Genomic DNA, 24,025 nt, shown 5'->3' on the forward strand with positions numbered 1-24,025 from the left:
TACAGTAACCCGGCTCCTGAGTGCCTTATTACCCTGTAACATCTTATTACAGTAACCCGGCTCCTGAGTGCCTTATTACAGTAACCCAGCTCCTGAGTGCCTTATTACCCCGTAACATCTTATTACAGTAACCCGGCTCCTGAGTGCCTTATTACCCTGTAACATCTTATTACAGTAACCCGGCTCCTGAGTGCCTTATTACCCTGTAACATCTTATTACAGTAACCCGGCTCCTGAGTGCCTTATTACCCTGTAACATCTTATTACAGTAACCCGGCTCCTGAGTGCCTTATTACCTCTGTAACATCTTATTACAGTAACCCGGCTCCTGAGTGCCTTATTACCTCTGTAACATCTTATTACAGTAACCCGGCTCCTGAGTGCCTTATTACGCTGTAACATCTTATTACAGTAACCCGGCTCCTGAGTGCCTTATTGCCCTGTAACATCTTATTACTGTAACCCGGTTCCTGAATGTCTTATTACCCTGTAACATCTTATTACAGTAACCCGGCTCCCGAGTGCCTTATTACCCTTTAACATTTTATTACAGTAACCCGGCTCCTGAGTGCCTTATTACCCTGTAACATCTTATTACAGTAACCCGGCTCCTGAGTGCCTTATTACCCTGTAACATCTAATGACAGTAACCCGGCTCCTGAGTGACTTATTAACCTGTAACATCTTATTACAGTAACCCAGCTCCTGAGTGCCTTATTACCCTGTAACAACTTATGACAGTAACCCAGCTCCTGAGTGCCTTATTACCCCTGTAACATCTTATTACAGTAACCCGGCTCCTGAGTGCCTTATTACCCTGTAACATCTTATTAGAGTAACACGGCTCCTGAGTGCCTTATTACCCTGTAACATCTTATTACAGTAACCCGGCTCCTGAGTGCCTTATTGCCCTGTAACATCTTATTACTGTAACCCGGTTCCTGAATGTCTTATTACCCTGTAACATCTTATTACAGTAACCCGGCTCCCGAGTGCCTTATTACCCTTTAACATTTTATTACAGTAACCCGGCTCCTGAGTGCCTTATTACCCTGTAACATCTTATTACAGTAACCTGGCTTCTACGTGCCTTATTACCCTGTAACATCTTATTACAGTAACCCGGCTCCTGAGTGCCTTATTACCCTGTAACATCCTATTACAGTAACCCGGCTCCTGAGTGCCTTATTACCCCGTAACATCTTATTACAGTAACCCGGCCCCTGAGTGCCTTATTACGCTGTAACATCTTATTACAGTAACCTGGCTCCTGAGTGCCTTATTACACTATAACATCTTATTACAGTAACCCAGCTCCTGAGTGCCTTATTACCCTATAACATCTTATTACAGTAACCCGGCCCCTGAGTGCATTATTACCCAGTAACATCTTATTACAGTAACCCAGCTCCTGAGTGCCTTATTACCCTGTAACATCTTATTACAGTAACCCGGCTCCTGAGTGCCTTATTACCCTGTAACATCTTATTACAGTAACCCGGCTCCTGAGCGCCTTATTACCCTGTAACATCTTATTACAGTATCCCGGTCCCTGAGTGCCTTATTACACCGTAACATCTTATTACAGTAACCCGGCGCCTGAGTGCCTTATTACCCCGTAACATCTTATTACAGTAACCCGGCTCCTGAGTGCCTTATTACCCTATAACATCTTATTACAGTAACCAATCCCTGCTTGTGTTATTGATTCAGTTTATGTGACATTGAAAAACAGCAAACACTGTCTTTGTTTTGTGTTTCTGGGAAAGCATAGAAGGGTCAGAGGAAGTGACTGTCCTCCACACACCACCCTCTCCTGAGTCTGCAGAATAGTAGTTCAGGGAGGGCAGGATATGAAGGAAGGATTCCTGGTGCAGTGAGAGGAATAATAAAAGTCCGGGAGAAGCAGATTTTGGAGGTATGATACAGTGTATTTATTATAATCCCATCCACCTCCACCCCCCCTATCTTATCTCCAGGTTAATTGCTGATGGTGAGGTAAACTGGGATATATTTTTACACTGATGTTTATTAATTATACCCTATAAGACTAGTAATGGCAGACCCCCTTATAATGCAGAGATTGACTTAGAAATATCAAAAGAGCAAAGTTAGGAGAGAAATTTAGGAACGCACATTGTGCCCGCAGATGGGGCCCCTGGCATATATATCTTGCCCGTTATGAAACATCAGACTGATTTTACATAATTTGTCTGTGGGTTAGATTTATAAACATCCCTGACACTCTACAAATTCCTTTACTTGGTTAGCAATTACTGCTTCCACTGGAAGGCTATGTCAGGTATCAACTACTCTTGTGGTAAGGCAATATTACATTACGTTACCCCGCCATCTTATAAGAATTTGGGCTCATTCTGCTTGTTGTGAAATCAGTCCTTCAAACATTCTGCGCTCATTGTTCGTAGATAAAAGAGATGGAAAATTGTAGGCAAAAGAACGAAACATTTATTTTAAAAAAAATTTAAGTCAATGTTTTATTGAGGCAAGATAGCGGTAAACAGCAGTCAAAAAGGGGTCTGAGCAAGTACTCACATGAGCAGTAATGCAGTACAAATACAACAATACAAATTTGAGCTTGACAGTATTTGAATACATGTGAAGAAACTCCTAACATCTTCTGCCTCTTTTTTATTTTAAGTAAAAGGTTAGAGAGTATTAATATGCAACACAGGCTTTTCTGCCATCTCAAAGCTAAAAACATATACAATATTTGCTAACAGGGTAAGGTAGCGCATGGTGGCTGACACTAAATAGAAATGTTGCCTATTAGGCTAGATTTACATGAGAAGGTGGCCAGTGAAGCTGGACTTTCTAGCAAACAACTACACTGCACAGGTATAAGGTGTAGTTAAAGAAAATGTAAGTCCCTGTATTAATAAAGAAATGGAGCTAGAGATGAGGGTATGAGATAGAGTGACAAATCAGCAGGTATCAAGGGAACATGCAAGGATAGCGAGTAGCTCCATGCGCGACAGCAAGTATCACCCGATGCCCCAGCTTGGGAGTGTATGGGGATAGCCGGTAGGAACAGGTCGGCAGTCGTGAAGAATAGTGACCCTCCAGCCCCAGGCCGTCACGAAGGCATGCATCACAGAACCACAGACTTGGGTTCTCATAAACAAGGCCAAGTCTCTCCCTATTGGGATCCAGCCATTGCCAAAGCTCCTATTGGACTGTCGCCGTCAGCGGTGGTGGACCTTTAGCCTCCATGGTCGACACGCCAGGGTTGTCGCCCTGCTGGCCTTCAGCCAAGGCAGGCTTAAGGTAGAAGACACGGATGCTTGTAAGGAGGTAGTGCCCGAAGGGGACCCACTCTTCTCCAGCCTCTCTACTCCGCCGTCCCTCCTGGTCTTGATTGGTTGCTACTATTATGCATGCAGCCAATTTTGCCCAGAAGTCTTCAAAATGCTCATCCAAGCGCTTTAACAGTTGCCCAATAGTGCTGTGTTGGACCTCCTCACGCTGTGTCAGATTATGTGCAGGGTTGGAAAGTGCATCTGCCATCTTAAATCTGCAGTGAACGGTACCTGTGCAGTATCAATCGCCTGAGTTCGTCAGAAGTATGAGGAGTCAGCCCGTGGGGACCGGGATAACACCCTCCTGTCTAAAGGGTGGCAAGGAGGGCAGCTTTATTTAGTTGCTGTGTCCAGCTGCTTTGTCCAGCATGAGAAAACTGACCGCATTTCCCCAGCTCTGTTGCTTGAAGGCCGTCGCAATTTGCTGCCGCGGTTCCCGGTGGCTACAAGCCTCAATTCTAGTATCACTCGATTTGTTACGGTGTCACCAGTCTGGGGAGCACCTCAGATTAATGTTTTCAGCTCTGCAACCCGGGATATCTCCGCCAAACTGCTCAGTTTTGCAGGAGCTACCCCATTGTACAGCGCTGCAGAATTTGTTGGTGCCTCAAAAATAATAACAATATTCAGTGAGATTTTTTTTTTTTCTGTTTGGTTTTATTGCTGTATATGTGTTAACAAACTACAACAAACTGCTTATTGAACAAACCTGGAGTCTTCAGATGATACCTCAGCCTCAGGATAAATGGGCAAATTGTGAGGATAAATAGTCAGGTATGTGATAGAACAGGTTGTATATACATCAGGATGAGATATTTCTAATCACGAATTACTAGAATGACAGGACAAATAGTTATTCCCATCTGTGCTGCTTGGACTATTGAGGAAGCATTAGCCTGAGCAGCAATTGGCAGCTGTGATTGGCTGAGAGTGTCAGCTGACTGCATTCAGCCTGTCACAGTGTTTCTGCAGGTATGAATGGGTACGGATACAAGGAAGTGTGTTTCTCTGCCTTAGATAGACCCAAGACAGGGGTGTCCTGATGTGGTAATTAAAGGGACAGTATAGGCTCCCAGACTACGTCAGCTCATTGAAGTGGCTTGGGTGTAGTGTCTCAGGTCCGTTAACCCTGCAATTGTAATTATTGCAGTGTTTAATAAACTACAATAATTGCCTTGGAGGGTTAACTCCACCTCTAGATGCTTTCTACCAGGCAGCCACTACAGGGACTTCCGGGTTAAGTTACTTTAGTCACCTAACTGATGCTGGACGTCCTGGCGCTGTGTATGAGGACATCCAGCGTCATGCCGTGCATGCGCATTATGTCACCCCCCGCTGGTTGGCGTCGGCAGTGGAGGAACAGAGGCGAAGCCTGAACCAGCACAAGCAGACATCGGCTCTGGAATCAGGTGACAGTATATTTTTTTAACCTCTTCTGCACCACGTTGGGGAGGCGGAACAAAGGAGGGGGACACTATAGGGAGCTATAGTGCCAGGAAAACAACTTTGTTTTCCTGACACTATGGTTTCCCTTTAAACGTAATAAATGTTTGAACGCTAAGGTTAAGGTTTTCATTGAGCTGTTGGATTTAAACCTTTTGGCCTCCACAGTTGCTGAGTCACTAAACAAACTGTTTGTGATGATCCATGAAAGGATTAATGGAGAGTCTCAGGGTCAGCTCATTGAGAAAGTTCCTCATTACTGGTATTATTAATATACAGTTATGCAACCCTTTGTATGTATATATATATATATATGTGTGTGTGTGTGTGTAGATATTGCATTGCGTGTTATATTATACATACAGTGTAATCAGTGTGTGATGTATTGTTATGAAATAATATCTCCTCAGATATTTACAATGTTTGGGGATCCTGAGCTACGGGCCAATTTTTCCTTAGAACTGGATATGAGCTGGGGCATTGTACTAAGAGCATATCGCAGCCTGACACCTGAAGGAAAAGAGGATAATGGGAACAAGGTCAGTAACTTTCATCTACGCCCCGAGTGCCTTATTACCATGTAACATCTTATTACAGTAACCCTGAGTGCCTTATTACCCTGTAACATCTTATTACAGTAACCCGGCTCCTGAGTACCTTATTACACTGTAACATCTTATTACAGTAACCCAGCTCCTGAGCGCCTTATTACCCCGTAACATCTTATTACAGTAACCCGGCTCCTGAGCGCCTTATTATCCTGTAACATCTTATTACAGTAACCCAGCTCCTGAGTACCTTATTACCCTGTAACATCTTATTACAGTAACCCGGCTCCTGAGTGCCTTATTACTCTGTAACATCTTATTACAGTAACCTGGCTCCTGAGTATCTTATTACCCCGTGTAACATCTTATTATAGTAACCCGGCTTCTGAGTGCCTTATAACCCTGTAACATCTTATTACAGTAACCCAGTTCCTGAGTGCCTTATTACCCTGTAACATCTTATTACAGTAACCCGGGTCCTGAGTGCCTTATTACCCTGTAACATCTTATTACAGTAACCCGGCTCCTGAGTGCCTTATTACCCTGTAACATCTTATTACAGTAACCCGTCTCCTGAGTGCCTTATTACCCTGTAACATCTTATTACAGTAACCCGGCTCCTGAGCGCCTTATTACCCTGTAACACAAGCAAGTCAAACTCGCGGGCGAGCCGCGAGCACATGCCTAATGTTCCAAGCAGAGTAGGCACTTGCTTTCCCCACATTGCAAGTGCCTACTCTGTTATCCTTTACCCGACCGGGGAGGAAGGGACGGTGGAAGCAGCGAGGGAACTCAGTGTTCCTGCTCCTCACTGCTCCCTCGCGTGCCCCGACTGAAGTGAAGCTGGGTGCCGGAATATGACGTCATATTCCGGCACCCGGCATCACTAAACTGCGCGCGGGAGCAGTGAGGAGCAGGAAGGACCCCAGGGAGATGCTCTAAAAAGGTAAGGAGCAATAAAGAAAAGTATGTGTGTGTAAGTGTGTGAGTGTGTGTCTGTCAGCAAGTATGTGTGTGCGTCTGTCAGCAAGTATGTGTGTGTCTGTCAGTGAGTATGTGTGTGTGTCTGTCAGTGAGTATGTGTGTGAGTCTGTCAGTCAGTCAGTGAGTGTGTGTGTGTCTGTCTGTCATTCAGTGAGTGTGTGTGTGTGTGTGTCTGTCAGCAAGTATGTGTGTGTCTGTCAGTGAGTATGTGTGTGTGTGTGTGTGTCTGTCAGTGAGTATGTGTGTGTCTGTCTGTGAGTATGTGTGTGTGTCTGTATGTCTGTGTGTGTCTGTGAGTATGTGTGTGTCTCTCTGTGAGTATGTGTGTGTGTGTGTGTCAGTGTCTGTATGTGTGTGTGTGTCTGTCAGTGAGTATGTGTGTGTGTGTGTCTGTCTGTCTGTCAGTATGTGTGTGAGTGTGTCTGTCAGTGTGTGCGTGTGTGTGTCTGTCAGTGAGTATGTGTGTGTCTTTCAGTGTGTCTGTCTGTATGTCTGTGTGTGTCTGTGAGTATGTGTGTGTCTCTCTGTGAGTATGTGTGTGTGTCAGTGTCTGTATGTGTGTGTGTGTGTGTCTGTCAGCAAATATGTGTGTCTGTCAGTGAGTATGTGTGTGTGTGTGTCTGTCTGTCAGTATGTGTGTGTGTGTATGTGTGTGTGTCAGTGTCTGTATGTGTGTGTGTGTCTGTCAGCAAATATGTGTGTCTGTCAGTGAGTATGTGTGTGTGTGTGTGTGTCAGTGTCTGTCAGCAAGCATGTGTGTGCCTGTCAGCAAGTATGTGTGTGTCTGTCAGTGAGTATGTGTGTGTATCTGTCAGTGTGTCTGTCTGTGAGTATGTGTGTGTGTCTGTCAGCAAGTATGTGTGTGTCTGTCAGGGAGTATGTGTGTCTGTCTGTCAGTGAGTATGTGTGTCTGTCTGTCAGTGTGTCTGTATGTGTGTCTGTCAGTGTGTGTGTCTGTGAGTATGTGTGTGTGTCTGTGTGTCTGTCAGTGAGTGAGTGTGTGTGTCTGTCAGTGAGTATGTGTGTCTTTCAGTGTGTCTGTCTGTATGTCTGTGTGTGTCTGTGAGTATGTGTGTGTCTCTCTGTGAGTATGTGTGTGTGTGTGTGTGTGTCAGTGTCTGTATGTGTGTGTGTGTCTGTCAGCAAATATGTGTGTCTGTCAGTGAGTATGTGTGTGTGTGTCTGTCTGTCAGTATGTGTGTGTGTGTATGTGTGTGTGTGTCAGTGTCTGTATGTGTGTGTGTGTCTGTCAGCAAATATGTGTGTCTGTCAGTGAGTGTGTGTGTGTGTGTGTCTGTCTGTCTGTGAGTATGTGTGTGTGTCTGTCTGTGAGTATGTGTGTGTGTGTCAGTGTCTGTCAGCAAGCATGTGTGTGTCTGTCAGCAAGTATGTGTGTGTCTGTCAGTGAGTATGTGTGTGTATCTGTCAGTGTGTCTGTCTGTGAGTATGTGTGTGTGTCTGTCAGCAAGTATGTGTGTGTCTGTCAGGGAGTATGTGTGTCTGTCTGTCAGTGAGTATGTGTGTCTGTCTGTCAGTGTGTCTGTATGTGTGTCTGTCAGTGTGTGTGTCTGTGAGTATGTGTGTGTGTCTGTGAGTATGTGTGTGTGTGTCTGTCAGTGAGTGAGTGTGTGTGTGTGTGTGTGTGCGGCCCACATAAACTTAAACCTTGTTTATGTGGCCCGTGACACACTTTGAGTTTGACATGCTTGCTGTAACATCTTATTACAGTAACCCGTCTCCTGAGTGCTCTATTACCCTGTGATATAATGTATAGATATAGTCCTCCTTATGTGAGCCTTATTATCATTAAAGATATGTCGCTATGTAGTTCCTGGAGGGGATCGTTACATCCATAGTGAGACTCAGACGCTCTTTCATATTTCTCTCTGTTTTGGAAACAAACCCCTCTGGTTTTTGTGTATTGTGAAAATAACAAAGTCAGCACAGAGCCTGACTCCCGGCACAGTTTGTTCCTATTACAGTGAGCTTCTCTGTAGATGTAATTATTCTCAGATTGAGAGACTGCTCATTTCTTCTGGGTAATCCTTAATATCAATAGAAGGGTCTTCCTTCCACTTGACTCTCGTCTAGACTCTATAAATCAGGGTTGTCTTCTGACTCTCTCCCGATTTCTCTTCCACCCTCTGGCCTTGCGTTCATTATAGGTTGGCCATTTCCCACCAGAACCAGCTAACCTTACAATGACCTTTCTTATACCAGCTAATTTCTCTCCTCCTTCCACTTCCATTATACATTCTCTCTATCAATCTTTTGAAGTTCACGTCACGCCTATCTCCCCGTGGAAATAATGCACACACCCTTCATGCCACTTCCCCGATCTTCTTTCGCTCCTCTTTCTTTGTTTTCCTAAGTTTTTTTACTAAAAGTTTTTTTTTTCTATGGTGGTTTACCATTTCCCTCCTCCCTACTTCCCAGGGCTCACCACCCCTCCCCTCCTCCCTCTTCCACAATCCTCCTCTCCCTCTCTGTGCTGGGTTGGTATTTAATCCCTTGATGATATCAGGCAAGGCTGAGGATTTCAAAAGAAAAGTTTCCACAACAGCTTAACAGAGAGGAAAGGGGACGTCAAGGACAACTCTTAGAAAAGGACAATAAAAGGGTCTGGTGGGAACAGCCACCGAGGGTAGTAGATGCATGTTTGCAGGGAAGTCATGACAGAGAAGATGTGATAGTGCTTTAGGTAATGAACGGAGAAAGTATCTGAGATTGAAGAAGACAATGAGTGAAACAGAGAGAAAAACTGAGATTGTGCAAGAGGGAAGCAAGAGGCAGGCTTTTTCGCAGAAGACTGGAGTTTGCAAAGAACAAGAAGGAGGCGGGAGCTGATAAGAGAGGTGTAGAATAGTTTTAGAAGATCACAGTATGCTGTAAAGTAGACTATCAATAAATGTAGCTATCAGTAACATCATCGAGAAAGTATCATAGAGAGGACGCCTGTGACCTGGGACAGGTGGAGGGAATGTCTACCTGTAAATGACTGACACCGGGACCAATGTCACCATAGAGACCAAGGATTCGTCCAAGGTTGTTAGAATGTAACTCAATTTAATCCCAGAATTTCTACCAGATTCCGGTCAATTGCTACGGGGCTTTGCATATCACAAGGTTATACGGGATTATAGTCCTTCTTAGTAGATTTACTGGATTTAAAAAACAGTGTTTCAAGACAATCTCTGGATTTATAGAAAAGTATTTCAACAATTTTTCTGGATTTATAGAACAAGATTAGCATTGGATTCTCAATCACCATTCCAAAATTATCCTTGGATTTATAGACTGCCATCCCAGGAATCACCCACTAATCACACATTAAAAGGCAATTTCAGGATCTATAGACGGCCCTATCAGGATTATCACAAAATTCAGACTGGATTACCCCAGTGCGTGGGGTAATATAACCGTTTGGCAGAGAAGAAATTCTATATGATCAAAATTTTAAAAATTTAATTTATTTAGACAGATCACTAGTGGATTATCCTGGGATTTTATCGAATGCCAGTCCAGGATTATTTCTGCAATTTTAAATGACTATTGATGGATTTCGTCTAGGATTATATCAGGAGTTATAGACTGTCAAACCGGAATTATCTCAATATTTCTAGACTGTCAATGCAGGGTTAATCAAACTATTTAAAGATTACCTTTCAAGGATTATTCCAGCAGTTTGGTGGATCCGTTGGCGGACGTTCCTGGATGAAATCAGGTTTCGCAGTCTGATAGTCTGAGATTATCCACGGATATACAGGATTATCACAGGAATTACAGACTGTTAGTGACGGATTACCACAATATTTACAAACTAGCAGTCCAGGATTCCGTTTAGAATAGATAGACTCTTCTAGGCATTTCTTATCCATTTGATCTGGTGACCCTGGATTATTCTACAACAAAAACTTCACAGTGTCACGAAGGATTATGTTTGGAACGCGGATTAGACTATTTCCTACAGCTTCAATGAGACAGTCTTTATTCTCTTTGCAATTTTTCATCTACCAATAACTCTACATTTTTTTTGGTTTATCAGTCCGTTTTTGTTCTTCGCAACTTTCTTCCTATTTAACCTACCGGTTTGTCTTCTCCTCTTCTCTCTTTCTTTCTCCACTTTCTCTCTCTCTCTTTCTCTCAAAATTCGGATTATGTTGGCAGAGCTGGTGTTACTTTGTTTTGCGTTGTGAGACGTGGTCCAGTGGGACTCTGACATACACAGACAGATGTCAGACGAGGAGCAATCCCCAGAACCCAAACCCTCTCGGGCCATGGGCAAGGAAATTACTATGGTAATCTCTGTCTCTATCTTTCTCTCCCCCTGGGAGTACGTGCATGGTAAAGAGGTATTTGTTATTATTACCTAGAACATACACATATAAGAAGATCCTGTTACATTACATGTAGAAGAAAACACAATGCAGCATCTCTGTGTAACGACTGCACTTACTGTACCTCCTTAAAATAATACAGGGTATCAATACTGCACTTACCGTACCTCCTTATAATACACAGAGTATCACTACTGCACTTACTGTACCTCCTTATAATACACAGAGTATCACTACTGCACTTACTGTACCTCCTTATAATACACAGAGTATCACTACTGCACTTACTGTACCTCCTTATAATAACACAGGGTATCAATACTGCACTTACTGTACCTCCTTATAATACACAGAGTATCAATACTGCACTTACTGTACCTCCTTATAATACACAGAGTATCAATACTGCACTTACTGTACCTCCTTATAATACACAGAGTATCAATACTGCACTTACCGTATCTCCTTAAAATAATACAGGGTTTCAATACTGCACTTACTGTACCTCCTTATAATACACAGGGTATCACTACTGCACTTACTGTATCCTCGTAGTATCAATACTGCACTTACCGTATCTCCTTAAAATAATACAGGGTTTCAATACTGCACTTACTGTACCTCCTTATAATACACAGGGTATCACTACTGCACTTACTGTACCTCCTTATAATACACAGAGTATCACTACTGCACTTACTGTACCTCCTTATAATACACAGGGTATCACTGCTGCACTTACTGTACCTCCTTATAATACACAGAGTATCAATACTGCACTTACCGTATCTCCTTAAAATAATACAGGGTTTCAATACTGCACTTACTGTACCTCCTTATAATACACAGAGTATCAATACTGCACTTACCGTATCTCATTAAAATAATACAGGGTTTCAATACTGCACATACTGTACCTCCTTATAATACACAGGGTATCACTACTGCACTTACTGTATCCTCGTAGTATCAATACTGCACTTACCGTATCTCCTTAAAATAATACAGGGTTTCAATACTGCACTTACTGTACCTCCTTATAATACACAGGGTATCACTACTGCACTTACTGTATCCTCGTAGTATCAATACTGCACTTACTGTACCTCCTTATAATACCCAGGGTATCACTACTGCACTTACTGTACCTCCTTATAATACACAGAGTATCACTACTGCACTTACTGTACCTCCTTATAATACACAGGGTATCACTGCTGCACTTACTGTACCTCCTTATAATACACAGAGTATCAATACTGCACTTACCGTATCTCCTTAAAATAATACAGGGTTTCAATACTGCACTTACTGTACCTCCTTATAATACACAGAGTATCAATACTGCACTTACCGTATCTCATTAAAATAATACAGGGTTTCAATACTGCACTTACTGTACCTCCTTACAATACACAGGGTATCACTACTGCACTTACTGTATCCTCGTAGTATCAATACTGCACTTACTGTACCTCCTTATAATACCCAGGGTATCACTACTGCACTTACTGTACCTCCTTATAATACACAGAGTATCACTACTGCACTTACTGTACCTCCTTATAATACACAGGGTATCACTGCTGCACTTACTGTACCTCCTTATAATACACAGAGTATCACTACTGCACTTACTGTACCTCCCTATAATACCCAGGGTATCACTGCTGCACTTACTGTACCTCCTTATAATACACAGAGTATCACTGCTGCACTTACTGTACCTCCTTATAATACACAGAGTATCAATACTGCACTTACCGTATCTCCTTAAAATAATACAGGGTTTCAATACTGCACTTACTGTACCTCCTTATAATACACAGAGTATCAATACTGCACTTACCGTATCTCATTAAAATAATACAGGGTTTCAATACTGCACTTACTGTACCTCCTTATAATACACAGGGTATCACTACTGCACTTACTGTATCCTCGTAGTATCAATACTGCACTTACTGTACCTCCTTATAATACCCAGGGTATCACTACTGCACTTACTGTACCTCCTTATAATACACAGAGTATCACTACTGCACTTACTGTACCTCCTTATAATACACAGGGTATCACTGCTGCACTTACTGTACCTCCTTATAATACACAGAGTATCACTACTGCACTTACTGTACCTCCTTATAATACCCAGGGTATCACTGCTGCACTTACTGTACCTCCTTATAATACACAGAGTATCACTGCTGCACTTACTGTACCTCCTTATAATACACAGAGTATCAATACTGCACTTACCGTATCTCCTTAAAATAATACAGGGTTTCAATACTGCACTTACTGTACCTCCTTATAATACACAGGGTATCACTACTGCACTTACTGTATCCTCGTAGTATCAATACTGCACTTACTGTACCTCCTTATAATACCCAGGGTATCACTACTGCACTTACTGTACCTCCTTATAATACACAGAGTATCACTACTGCACTTACTGTACCTCCTTATAATACACAGAGTATCACTACTGCACTTACTGTACCTCCTTATAATACACAGAGTATCACTGCTGCACTTACTGTACCTCCTTATAATACACAGGGTATCACTGCTGCACTTACTGTACCTCCTTATAATACACAGAGTATCACTACTGCACTTACTGTACCTCCTTATAATACCCAGGGTATCACTGCTGCACTTACTGTACCTCCTTATAATACACAGAGTATCACTGCTGCACTTACTGTACCTCCTTATAATACACAGAGTATCAATACTGCACTTACCGTATCTCCTTAAAATAATACAGGGTTTCAATACTGCACTTACTGTACCTCCTTATAATACACAGGGTATCACTACTGCACTTACTGTATCCTCGTAGTATCAATACTGCACTTACTGTACCTCCTTATAATACCCAGGGTATCACTACTGCACTTACTGTACCTCCTTATAATACACAGAGTATCACTACTGCACTTACTGTACCTCCTTATAATACACAGGGTATCACTGCTGCACTTACTGTACCTCCTTATAATACACAGAGTATCACTACTGCACTTACTGTACCTCCTTATAATACCCAGGGTATCACTGCTGCACTTACTGTACCTCCTTATAATACACAGAGTATCACTGCTGCACTTACTGTACCTCCTTATAATACACAGAGTATCAATACTGCACTTACCGTATCTCCTTAAAATAATACAGGGTTTCAATACTGCACTTACTGTACCTCCTTATAATACACAGGGTATCACTACTGCACTTACTGTATCCTCGTAGTATCAATACTGCACTTACTGTACCTCCTTATAATACCCAGGGTATCACTACTGCACTTACTGTACCTCCTTATAATACACAGAGTATCACTACTGCACTTACTGTACCTCCTTATAATACACAGAGTATCACTACTGCACTTACTGTACCTCCTTATAATACACAGAGTATCACTGCTGCACTTACTGTACCTCCTTATAATACACAGGGTATCACTGCTGCACTTACTGTACCTCCTTATAATACACAGAGTATCACTACTGCACTTACTGTACCTCCTTATAATACCCAGGGTATCACTGCTGCACTTACTGTACCTCCTTATAATACACAGAGTATCACTGCTGCACTTACTGTACCTCCTTATAATACACAGGGTATCACTACTGCACTTACTGTACCTCCTTATAATACACAGGGTATCACTGCTGCACTTACTGTACCTCCTTATAATACACAGAGTATCACTACTGCACTTACTGTACCTCCTTATAATACACAGAGTATCACTGCTGCACTTACTGTACCTCCTTATAATACACAGAGTATCACTACTGCACTTACTGTACCTCCTTATAATACACAGAGTATCACTACTGCACTTACTGTACCTCCTTATAATACACAGAGTATCACTACTGCACTTACTGTACCTCCTTATAATACACAGGGTATCACTGCTGCACTTACTGTACCTCCTTATAATACACAGAGTATCACTGCTGCACTTACTGTATCCTCGTAATATACAGTGTATAACATCTGCCCTTACTGTGTATAACCTACTGAATAGTGGTGAATTAAACATTTAAATTGCTAAATTCAGAGTAAATTACCCAAGATGTGAGCATAGCTGAGTTGTAGACCTTTTATAAGTCAACTAAATTCACTATAATTCACTCTTTGATGAATAAACCCCAACAGTGTGAAATGTCTTAAACGTTTATAACTATGTACCTTAGCCATGTCTAGTTAGATATAAAAACATGTCCTGGTTAGTATCTAACCTTCCGGGGTAAATGTTATGTTACACATGGGCTGCTTGCATAATACCTGCCTATGACCTCAGCTGAACCCTACTGATGCTTTAACATGCTTCTTGTGTACGTTATCAAATCGCTATTTATATATGAAGATCCGAGTAGGACGTCAAACATAATAAGAGATGTCGGGGGTTATAGACAAAGTGAAATAGGGGAGGTTTCAGAGATGAAAGATTTAGAGGGGATGACGGGGATTTGGGTCCAGGACAGAAGGCAAGTGTCAGGGTTCTTGGACCTAAAGATGAAGAAAGGGTGTTGGGACCTGGTCCTTGAGAAAGAGGAATGATGCATTGGGTTTTAAGATAGAGAGATGGGGTAAATTTTGCAGATAATTCGGATCTATGGATGGATGATCGTTGTTAACAAATGTTTTTTTCTAGAATTTGAGTAGGTTTTATCAAGATATGGAATAGAAGCCTGTGTGGGTTCTGGATCTATGTCGGAATGACTTTGCCAGACACGGGGGGGGGGGGGGGTGGTTGGGATCTTTTGGGGTTTTCAATGGACATATGTAGACATATGTAGAAGAGTATTTTTTGAATCCAGATCTGATAGAGGCGAGTTATGAAATTAGGGATGGAGCAGAAGAGGGTGTATATTAATCTAAGAAAGAAGGAACAGAGATTAGGTCACATTTGAAGGGAGGTAATAAAATGAGTGTTTGTGGATGGTATGATCCATGTGGAAAGTGACCCATTTGCCAGTATTAGCTGATTTGTCCCCCTCCGACCCCCTCTCCTTGTCATTCTGCAGGGGTTTATATTAAGTATCTTTAGAAATGTACCTGTGATTAGCTGGACATTTCTCCTGTAGGAACTGTTCTTGTACAGGAGTCTGCAGTGATTAATGAAAACCCCTCCAGTTTATTGCAGTTTATATTAAGGATTGAAACATTTTTGTAAGAATGTTGTGTTATAAATGTTGGTAGTTGTTTGACGTAATTGGGATGCTATTGAAGGCAGGTGTCATAATTATCTTGTAAATTAAGTTTCTAGACTTAAAGGACCACTATAGGCACCCAGACCACTTCAGCTTAATGAAGGGCTCTGAGTGCCAGGTCCATCTAGGATTAACCCTTTCTGCTGTAAACATAGCAGTTTCAGAGAAACTGCTATGTTTACCTATGGGTTAATCCAGCCTCAAGTGGCTGTCTCACTGACTCACTGGCTGTCTCACTGATTTTCACAGTGAGAAGACGCCAGCGTCCATAGGAAAGCATTGAGAATGTTTTCCTATGGACTGGCTGAATGCGCGCGCGGCTCCTGCCGCGCATGCGCATTCAGCCGATGACGTCGGAAGGAGGAGGAGAGTCCCCAGCGCCGAGGGAGCCCGGTGCTGGAAAAAAGGTACTTGATTAACCCCTTCCTCCAACTTCAGCGCCACGGGAGTGGGACCCTGAGGGTGGGGGCACGAGTATGTTTTCCTGGCACTATAGTGGTCCTTTAAGTGTCAGGATACTTTGGGTTAGAGGGCTTAGATTTGATTTTAGGGTGAGGAGTACATGCCTTTAAGATGCTATGGACTGCAAATGCCATCATTCTCAGCCAGAGTTAGTGTTAGAACCCCAATCCTTTAATGCTATACTGCCATAACTTTAATACTAAACCCCTATATCCACTGAACCCATGCTGCAGTATGTTTGAATGCGCCACTATTATATATAGTTCCTAGAATGACTGGAGCTCTTAAAACTCACTGGGAGAGCATTGTACAGCGCTGCAGAATTTGTTGGCGCTTTGTAAATAATAATGATAATGCAGCTAGACTAGGTCTAACTTTTATTAAATGCTGAAATCATTGTCCTGTATGATGTATTTGTTTTTTTAAATGTGTCCCCAGATAAAATATAAAAGTGATTTCCCCATAGTAATCTGTTTTACGGCTCCCTGAAGACGGCCTTTGGCAGGGGTGGCATGTTTTGGTAATATGAGGGCTGGTGTCAGCATTAGCAGGGAGGCCAGGATCTCATGCTGGTAGGGGGAGGGGAGCTGGTTAAACCGGACCAGTCGCTTTGCATGGAACCTGGTGGTTTAACCTTGTTGTGACTTGGCGTGTGTCCCTTGGGAGAGAGTGTGGGGACAAAAGAGCCTTCCAGCTTACTGCGTTAAATAATCTGTGTGAAATCTCTCTCTTTAGTACATAGGCTGTTTAGCGTAACACATGATTTGGATGGGTTTCTGCCCCAGGTCATGAAAAAAATACTTGTATGCATTCAGAAGACATGTTATTTGACCCTTTGTGTGCCAGAACAGTTTGACTGCCCTTCTAGTTCTTCTTTGGTTAAAATGAGTGTCAGATCTACAAAGAGACTAATATTATAAAAGGAGTTTAAAATGTGGGTTTGCTGAGAGACAGAGAGACACACACACACACAAACACAAACACAAACACACACACTACAATAAGCCAATACAGTTAAAGTGTAGTAAAAGGTGATTTAAAACCCCTTCCACCCACAGCCGGTGCAAGACTATTTTGCGCTTTAGGCAAGACCATCTACTTGTGCCCCCCTAAAAAAACAAAAATTGACAACTTTGTGTGCCTTTTTGCATGTCTCTTTCTCACCCAACATCTTTGTGTGTCTCGTTTTCCCCTTCCTTAGCCCCTCTGTGTGTCTCTTTCTCCCCCTAGCCCCTTTGTGTGTCTCTTTCTCTTTTCAGCCCCTCTGTGCATCTCTTTGTCCTCCCGAGCCCCTCTGTGTTTCTCTTTGTTGTTGTCCAAGCCGCACTGTGTCTCATTGTCCCTCTAGCATCTCTATGTGTCTCTTTATTATCCAACCCTTTTGTGCATCTCTTTCTCCCCTAGCCCCCCCAGACCTTTTCTGTGTCTCTATTCACCCCCAGCCCTTCTGTGTCTTTCTTTGTCCCCCAGCCCTTTTGTGTCTCTCTTGGCCCACCCTAGCACTTGTGTCCTTTCCCCCCAGCCCCCTGTCTTTTCTCTCCCTCACAGCCCTCTGTGTGCCTCCCCCAGCTTTCTGTGTGCCTCTTTGTTCCCCCCAGTCCTTTGTGTGCCTTCCCCCAGCACTCTGTGTGCCATTTCATGTGCCTTATTAACCTCCCCCGGCACCTCCCCTCTACCTCCTCCCCCCCCCCCCCCCACCGAGACGAGGGACACACTGAGACCAGGAACACAGTGAGACCAGGAACACAGTGAGACCAGGGACACACTGAGACCAGGAACGCAGTGAGACCAGGCACACACTGAGACCAGGAACACACTGAGACCTGAAACACACTGAGACCAGGAGCACAGTGAGACCAGGAGCACAGTGAGACCAGGAACACAGTGAGACCAGGAACACAATGAGACAATGAACGCACTGAGACCAGAAACACAGTGAGACCAGAAACACAGTGAGACCAGGAACACAGTGAGACCAGGAACACACTGAGACAATGAACGCACTGAGACAAGGAACGCACTGAGACCAGGAACGCACTGAGACCAGGAACGCACTGAGACAAGGAACGCACTAAGACCAGGAACACAATGAGACCAGGCACACACTGAGACTAGGAACACACTGAGACAAGGAACAAACTGAGACCAGGAACACAGTGAGACCAGGAACACACTAAGACCAGGAACACAGTGAGACCAGGAACACACTGAGACCAGGGACACAGTGAGACCAGGGACACACTGAGACCAGGGACACAGTGAGACCAGGCACACACTGATACCAGGAACACACTGAGACCAGGAACACACTGAGACCAGGAACACAGTGAAACCAGGCACACACTGAGAACAGGCACACACTGAGACCAGGAACACACTGAGACCAGAAACACACTGAGACCAGGAACACACTGAGACCAGAAACACAGTGAGACCAGGAACACAGTGAGACCAGGAACACAATGAGACAATGAACGCACTGAGACCAGAAACACAGTGAGACCAGGAACACAGTGAGACCAGGAACACACTGAGACAATGAACGCACTGAGACAAGGAACGCACTGAGACCAGGAACACAATGAGACCAGGCACACACTGAGACTAGGAACACACTGAGACAAGGAACACACTGAGACCAGGAACACAGTGAGACCAGGAACACACTAAGACCAGGAACACAGTGAGACCAGGAACACACTGAGACCAGGAACACAGTGAGACCAGGGACACACTGAGACCAGGGACACAGTGAGACCAGGCACACACTGATACCAGGAACAAACTGAGACCAGGGACACAGTGAGACCAGGAACACACTGAGACCAGGAACACAGTGAAACCAGGCACACACTGAGACCAGGAACACACTGAGACCAGAAACACACTGAGACCAGGAACACACTGAGACCAGAAACACAGTGAGACCAGGGGCACAGTGAGACCAGGGGCACAGTGAGACCAGGAACACACTGAGACAAGCAACACACTGAGACAAGCAACACACTGAGACCAGGAACACACTGAGATCAGGAACACACTGAGACCAGGAACACACTGAGACTAGGCACACACTGAGACCAGGAACACACTGAGACCAGGAACACACTGAGACCAGCAACACAGTGAGACCAGGAACACAATGAGACCAGGAACACAATGAGACCAGGAACGCACTGAGACCAGGAACACACTGAGACCAGGAACACAGCGAGACCAGCAACACAGTGAGACCAGGAACACAATGAGACCAGGAACACACTGAGACCAGGGACACAGTGAGACCAGGAACACAATGAGACCAGGAACGAACTGAGACCAGGAACACACTGAGACCAGCAACACAGTGAGACCAGGAACACAATGAGACCAGGAACACACTGAGACCAGGAACACACTGAGACCAGGGACACAGTGAGACCAGGAACACAGTGAGACCAGGAACACAGTGAGACCAGGAAGGAACACGCTGAGACCAGGCACACACTGAGACCAGGAACACAGCGAGACCAGCAACACAGTGAGACCAGGAACACAATGAGACCAGGAACGCACTGAGACCAGGAACACAGTGAGACCAGGAACGCACTGAGACCAGGAACACAGCGAGACCAGCAACACAGTGAGACCAGGAACACAGTGAGACCAGGCACACACTGAGACCAGGAACACAGCGAGACCAGCAACACAGTGAGACCAGGAACACAATGAGACCAGGAACGCACTGAGACCAGGAACACAGTGAGACCAGGAACACAATGAGACCAGGAACACACTGAGACCAGGAACACAGTGAGACCAGGAACGCACTGAGACCAGGAACACACTGAGACCAGGAACACACTGAGACCAGGGACACACTGAGACCAGGAACACACTGAGACCAGGAACACAATGAGACCAGGAACGCACTGAGACCAGGAACACACTGAGACCAGGAACACACTGAGACCAGGAACACACTGAGATAAGAAACACACTGAGACCCTAAGTTGTTTAAAGGCATTTTAAAACACATTGTAACAACACACTGATATGGTAAACTGTAACTTTATTTCAAAACATCAATGACACAAATTAACCCAACATTGAAAATCCAGGCAAACTACCCAGACCGACTCCTAAACAGCCAGTATAAACAAATTACGATTAACACCCCCCCCCCCCATTTATTTAAAGTAACAATGTTGTGTTACGAATACAAATCTGTATTCCTAACACTATAATGTCCCTCTGCCTCCCCCCTCCCTCGCGCCCCCCTTCCTGGTAAATAAAGGGTTAAAAGTCATTTATTTACTTACCTTATCCAAGCACCGATGTCACTTGGCTTGGGTCGAAGCTCCACCCCTCCTCCGTCCTGCGATGAGCGGGGTCCAATGCGCACGTGCAGCAAATGCTGCACACGCATTAGACCTCCCCATCGGAAAGCATTGAATCAATTCTCTGGAACTGCAATGTTTAATATTACAGCACTAGGTACAAAAGGGACAAATCACTCAGACTACTTCAATGAGCAGAGGTGGTCTGGGTGTTTACAGTGTCCCTTTAAGCGGTTAAAAACCCTTTAACTACTTACTCGATTCCAGGCCTTCCCCATGGGATCGCATGGAATCAGTGCTTTTCTATGGGGGATTTTAAGAAGCTGGATGTCCCAATGCAAAGTGTGAGGATGTCCAGCGTTGTTTCAGGGAGGTAAATTAGTAGACAACCACTAGCGGTAATCTTAGTACTGCAATGTAAGCATTACCGTTTCTCTTAAACTCCCGTGTTTTACATTGCATGGTTAAAGGGACAGGGATACTGCACCCAGACCACTTTAATGATATGAAGTGGTCTGGGTGCATTTAGTGTCCATTTAAAAAGATAAATGTAAAGCCTCCTTTTTGCCATTTAAAGACTATGACAAATTCGAATAAAAATGTGAACAGGTACCAAGGAAGCAAAGCCAATCTGAGGGGGTGAGGGGGGAACTGCACCTACTTTTGATGGTCCGTTTCGTAGCCAAAGGCTAAACTCCATTCTACAAAGTGCCTGCTTATATAAATTCTTCTGGCTGCAGTAATTATGTGCACAAAACTTGCAGTGAGGCCCTACTGGCTCAGCTCGCACAGCACAAGGCCCTAAACCCTGGCACCTCACTCACAGCTACTGAAGGAGGCAGTGGAACTATTATCCCCTCCTTCCAAACACACATAGACTTAGTGTCCCTTGTCTGGTTAATGTAACGCTTTATCACTGTCAGTTAGCTTGGCTAAGGACAATGAGAGTAGTTGGCTGGATTTTCAACAGCAACTAGGTGAATTAGAGGGCGGCCTTGCAGCATACAGCACTTCTTCTAACAATATATTTACTTATTTTCATTTACTACTTTGATGAAAAGTACACCAACATATGCCACAGCGCAGTACTAGTAACACCGGGGAACACAACTGACTGGAATCAGGTGGAGAGATTTATAGATAGGGCAGGGACTATCCAAAAGTCAAATCCGAAAGTCTTGCAAGTAGGAACATGCTTTGAGATACAGTGTCATTCATTAACTGAGATACATTGTCATTTATTAACCCTGTATGTGGAGCTCTTCACAAAGTATTGTGCTTAAACATTTCATCGGCTCTTTATGGGCTGCCTACCCATATACAAATATATATAAGAAATGTCACGAAGGGGCTATTATCACATAAAGCGCAGGCATGCAAAGGGTTAAGAAACCTGATGGAAAAGCTTCATAGAAAAATCACGTCAACACACGCAAACACACAGCACTAGTAACAGAACACCAATATATACATACAGCCATATAACACCATACTACCAGTATAACACCAATATATCCATATACACACACAAGTAAACCCAGCCCTCTTCTTTTATGACATTGCTTATTGGCACACATGCATGTATATGGAAAGAAGGAACATAAATAAAAATCATACACGTATGTAACACTGGTAACACCAAGATACTTTATTCACCCAAGACAGTACCGAAGTCACTTCGATATAAGCCCTATCTTCATAATGTGTGGCAACAAATATTCACATGTATCTTGATATAAACCTCAAGGAGTGAAATATAAATATCAGATCCACACTGAACTCAGTGATCGTACACATAGCACAAGATTGTGGTTGGCTGGCAGGATGACTGCTTGCTGTGGCTAGCTGGCTGCTGTGGCTGGCTGGCTGGCTAATGTGACTGGCTGGCTGGCTGGCTGCTGTGGCTAGCTGGCGGCTGTGGCTGGCTGACTGATGTGGCTTGCTGGCTACTGTGGCAGGGTGACTGGCTGATGTGGCTGGGTGACTGCCTGCTCTGGCTGGCTGGCTGCCTGCTGTAGCTGGCTGATATGGCTGGCTGGCTGCTGTGGCTGGCTGCTTTGGCTGGCTGATTGCCTGCTGTGGCTGGCTGGCTGATGTGGCAGGGTGACTGCCTGCTGTGGCTGGCTGCCTGCTTTCTGTGGTTGGTCGGCTGCTGTGGCAGGGTGACTGGCTGATGTGGCAGGGTGACTGCCTGCTGTGGCTGGCTGGCTGCTGTGGCAGGGTGATGTGGCTGATGTGGCTGGCTGGCTGATGTGGCAGGGTGACTGCCTACTGTGGCAGGGTGGCTGGCTGATGTGGCAGGGTGACTGCCTGCTGTGGCTGGCATGCTGCTGTGGCAGGGTGGCTGGCTGATGTGGCTGGCTGGCTGATGTAGCAGGGTGACTGCCTGCTGTGGCTGGCTGGCTGCTGTGGCTGATGTGGCAGGGTGACTGGCTGCCTGCTGTGGCTGGCTGGCTGCTCTGGCTGACTGGCTGATGTGGCAGGCTATTGTGGCAGGGTGACTGCCTGCTGTGGCTGGGTGGCTGCTGTGGCAGGGTGGCTGGTTGATGTGGCTGGCTGGCTGCTGTGGCAGGGTGGCTGGCTGCTGTGGCAGGGTGACTGCCTGCTGTGGCTGGCTGCTGTGGCAGGGTGACTGCCTGCTGTGGCTGGCTGGCTGCTGTGGGTGACTGCTGTGGCAGGGTGATTGCCTGCTGTGGCTGGCTGGCTGCTGTGGCTGGCTGATGTGGCAGGGTGACTGCTGTGGCAGGGTGACTGCCTGCTGTGGCTGGCTGCTGTGGCAGGGTGACTGCCTGCTGTGGCTGGCTGCTGTGGCAGGGTGGCTGATGTGGCAGGGTGTCTGCCTGCTGTGGCTGGCTGCTGTGGCAGGGTGGCTGATGAGGCAGGGTGACTGCTGTGGCAGGGTGACTGCCTGCTGTGGCTGGCTGCTGTGGCAGGGTGACTGCCTGCTGTGGCTGGCTGCTGTGGCAGGGTGACTGCCTGCTGTGGCTGGCTGGCTGCTGTGGGTGACTGCTGTGGCAGGGTGATTGCCTGCTGTGGCTGGCTGGCTGCTGTGGCTGGCTGATGTGGCAGGGTGACTGCTGTGGCAGAGTGACTGCCTGCTGTGGCTGGCTGCTGTGGCAGGGTGACTGCCTGCTGTGGCTGGCTGCTGTGGCAGGGTGGCTGATGAGGCAGGGTGACTGCTGTGGCAGGGTGACTGCCTGCTGTGGCTGGCTGCTGTGGCAGGGTGACTGCCTGCTGTGGCTGGCTGATGTGGCAGGGTGACTGCCTGCTGTGGCTGGCTGCTGTGGCAGGGTGACTGCCTGCTGTGGCTGGCTGCTGTGGCTGGCTGATGTGGCAGGGTGACTGCCTGCTGTGGCTGGCTGATGTGGCAGG

General features: G+C 45.1%; 1 protein-coding gene across 2 annotated transcripts in view; it reads left to right on the forward strand.

Moving 5' to 3' along the window:
- Positions 1–1,640: 1,640 nt before the first annotated feature.
- Positions 1,641–24,025, forward strand: part of RGL3 (ral guanine nucleotide dissociation stimulator like 3) — a 44,350-nt gene continuing 21,965 nt past the window's right edge. Inside the window, exons 1-2 of one of the 2 annotated variants that reach the window (XM_063449545.1) lie at positions 1,641–1,918; positions 5,171–5,299. In XM_063449545.1, the coding sequence (XP_063305615.1) occupies positions 5,180–5,299 (120 nt within the window). In that variant the 5' untranslated portion in view covers positions 1,641–1,918; positions 5,171–5,179. Of the gene's footprint in view, positions 1,919–5,170; positions 5,300–8,753; positions 10,591–24,025 lie in introns of those variants that run through there. The other variant, XM_063449547.1, reaches the window with a different exon arrangement.

The sequence above is a fragment of the Pelobates fuscus genome, chromosome 3, assembly GCF_036172605.1.
Source record: "Pelobates fuscus isolate aPelFus1 chromosome 3, aPelFus1.pri, whole genome shotgun sequence".
NCBI lineage: Eukaryota > Metazoa > Chordata > Amphibia > Anura > Pelobatidae > Pelobates > Pelobates fuscus.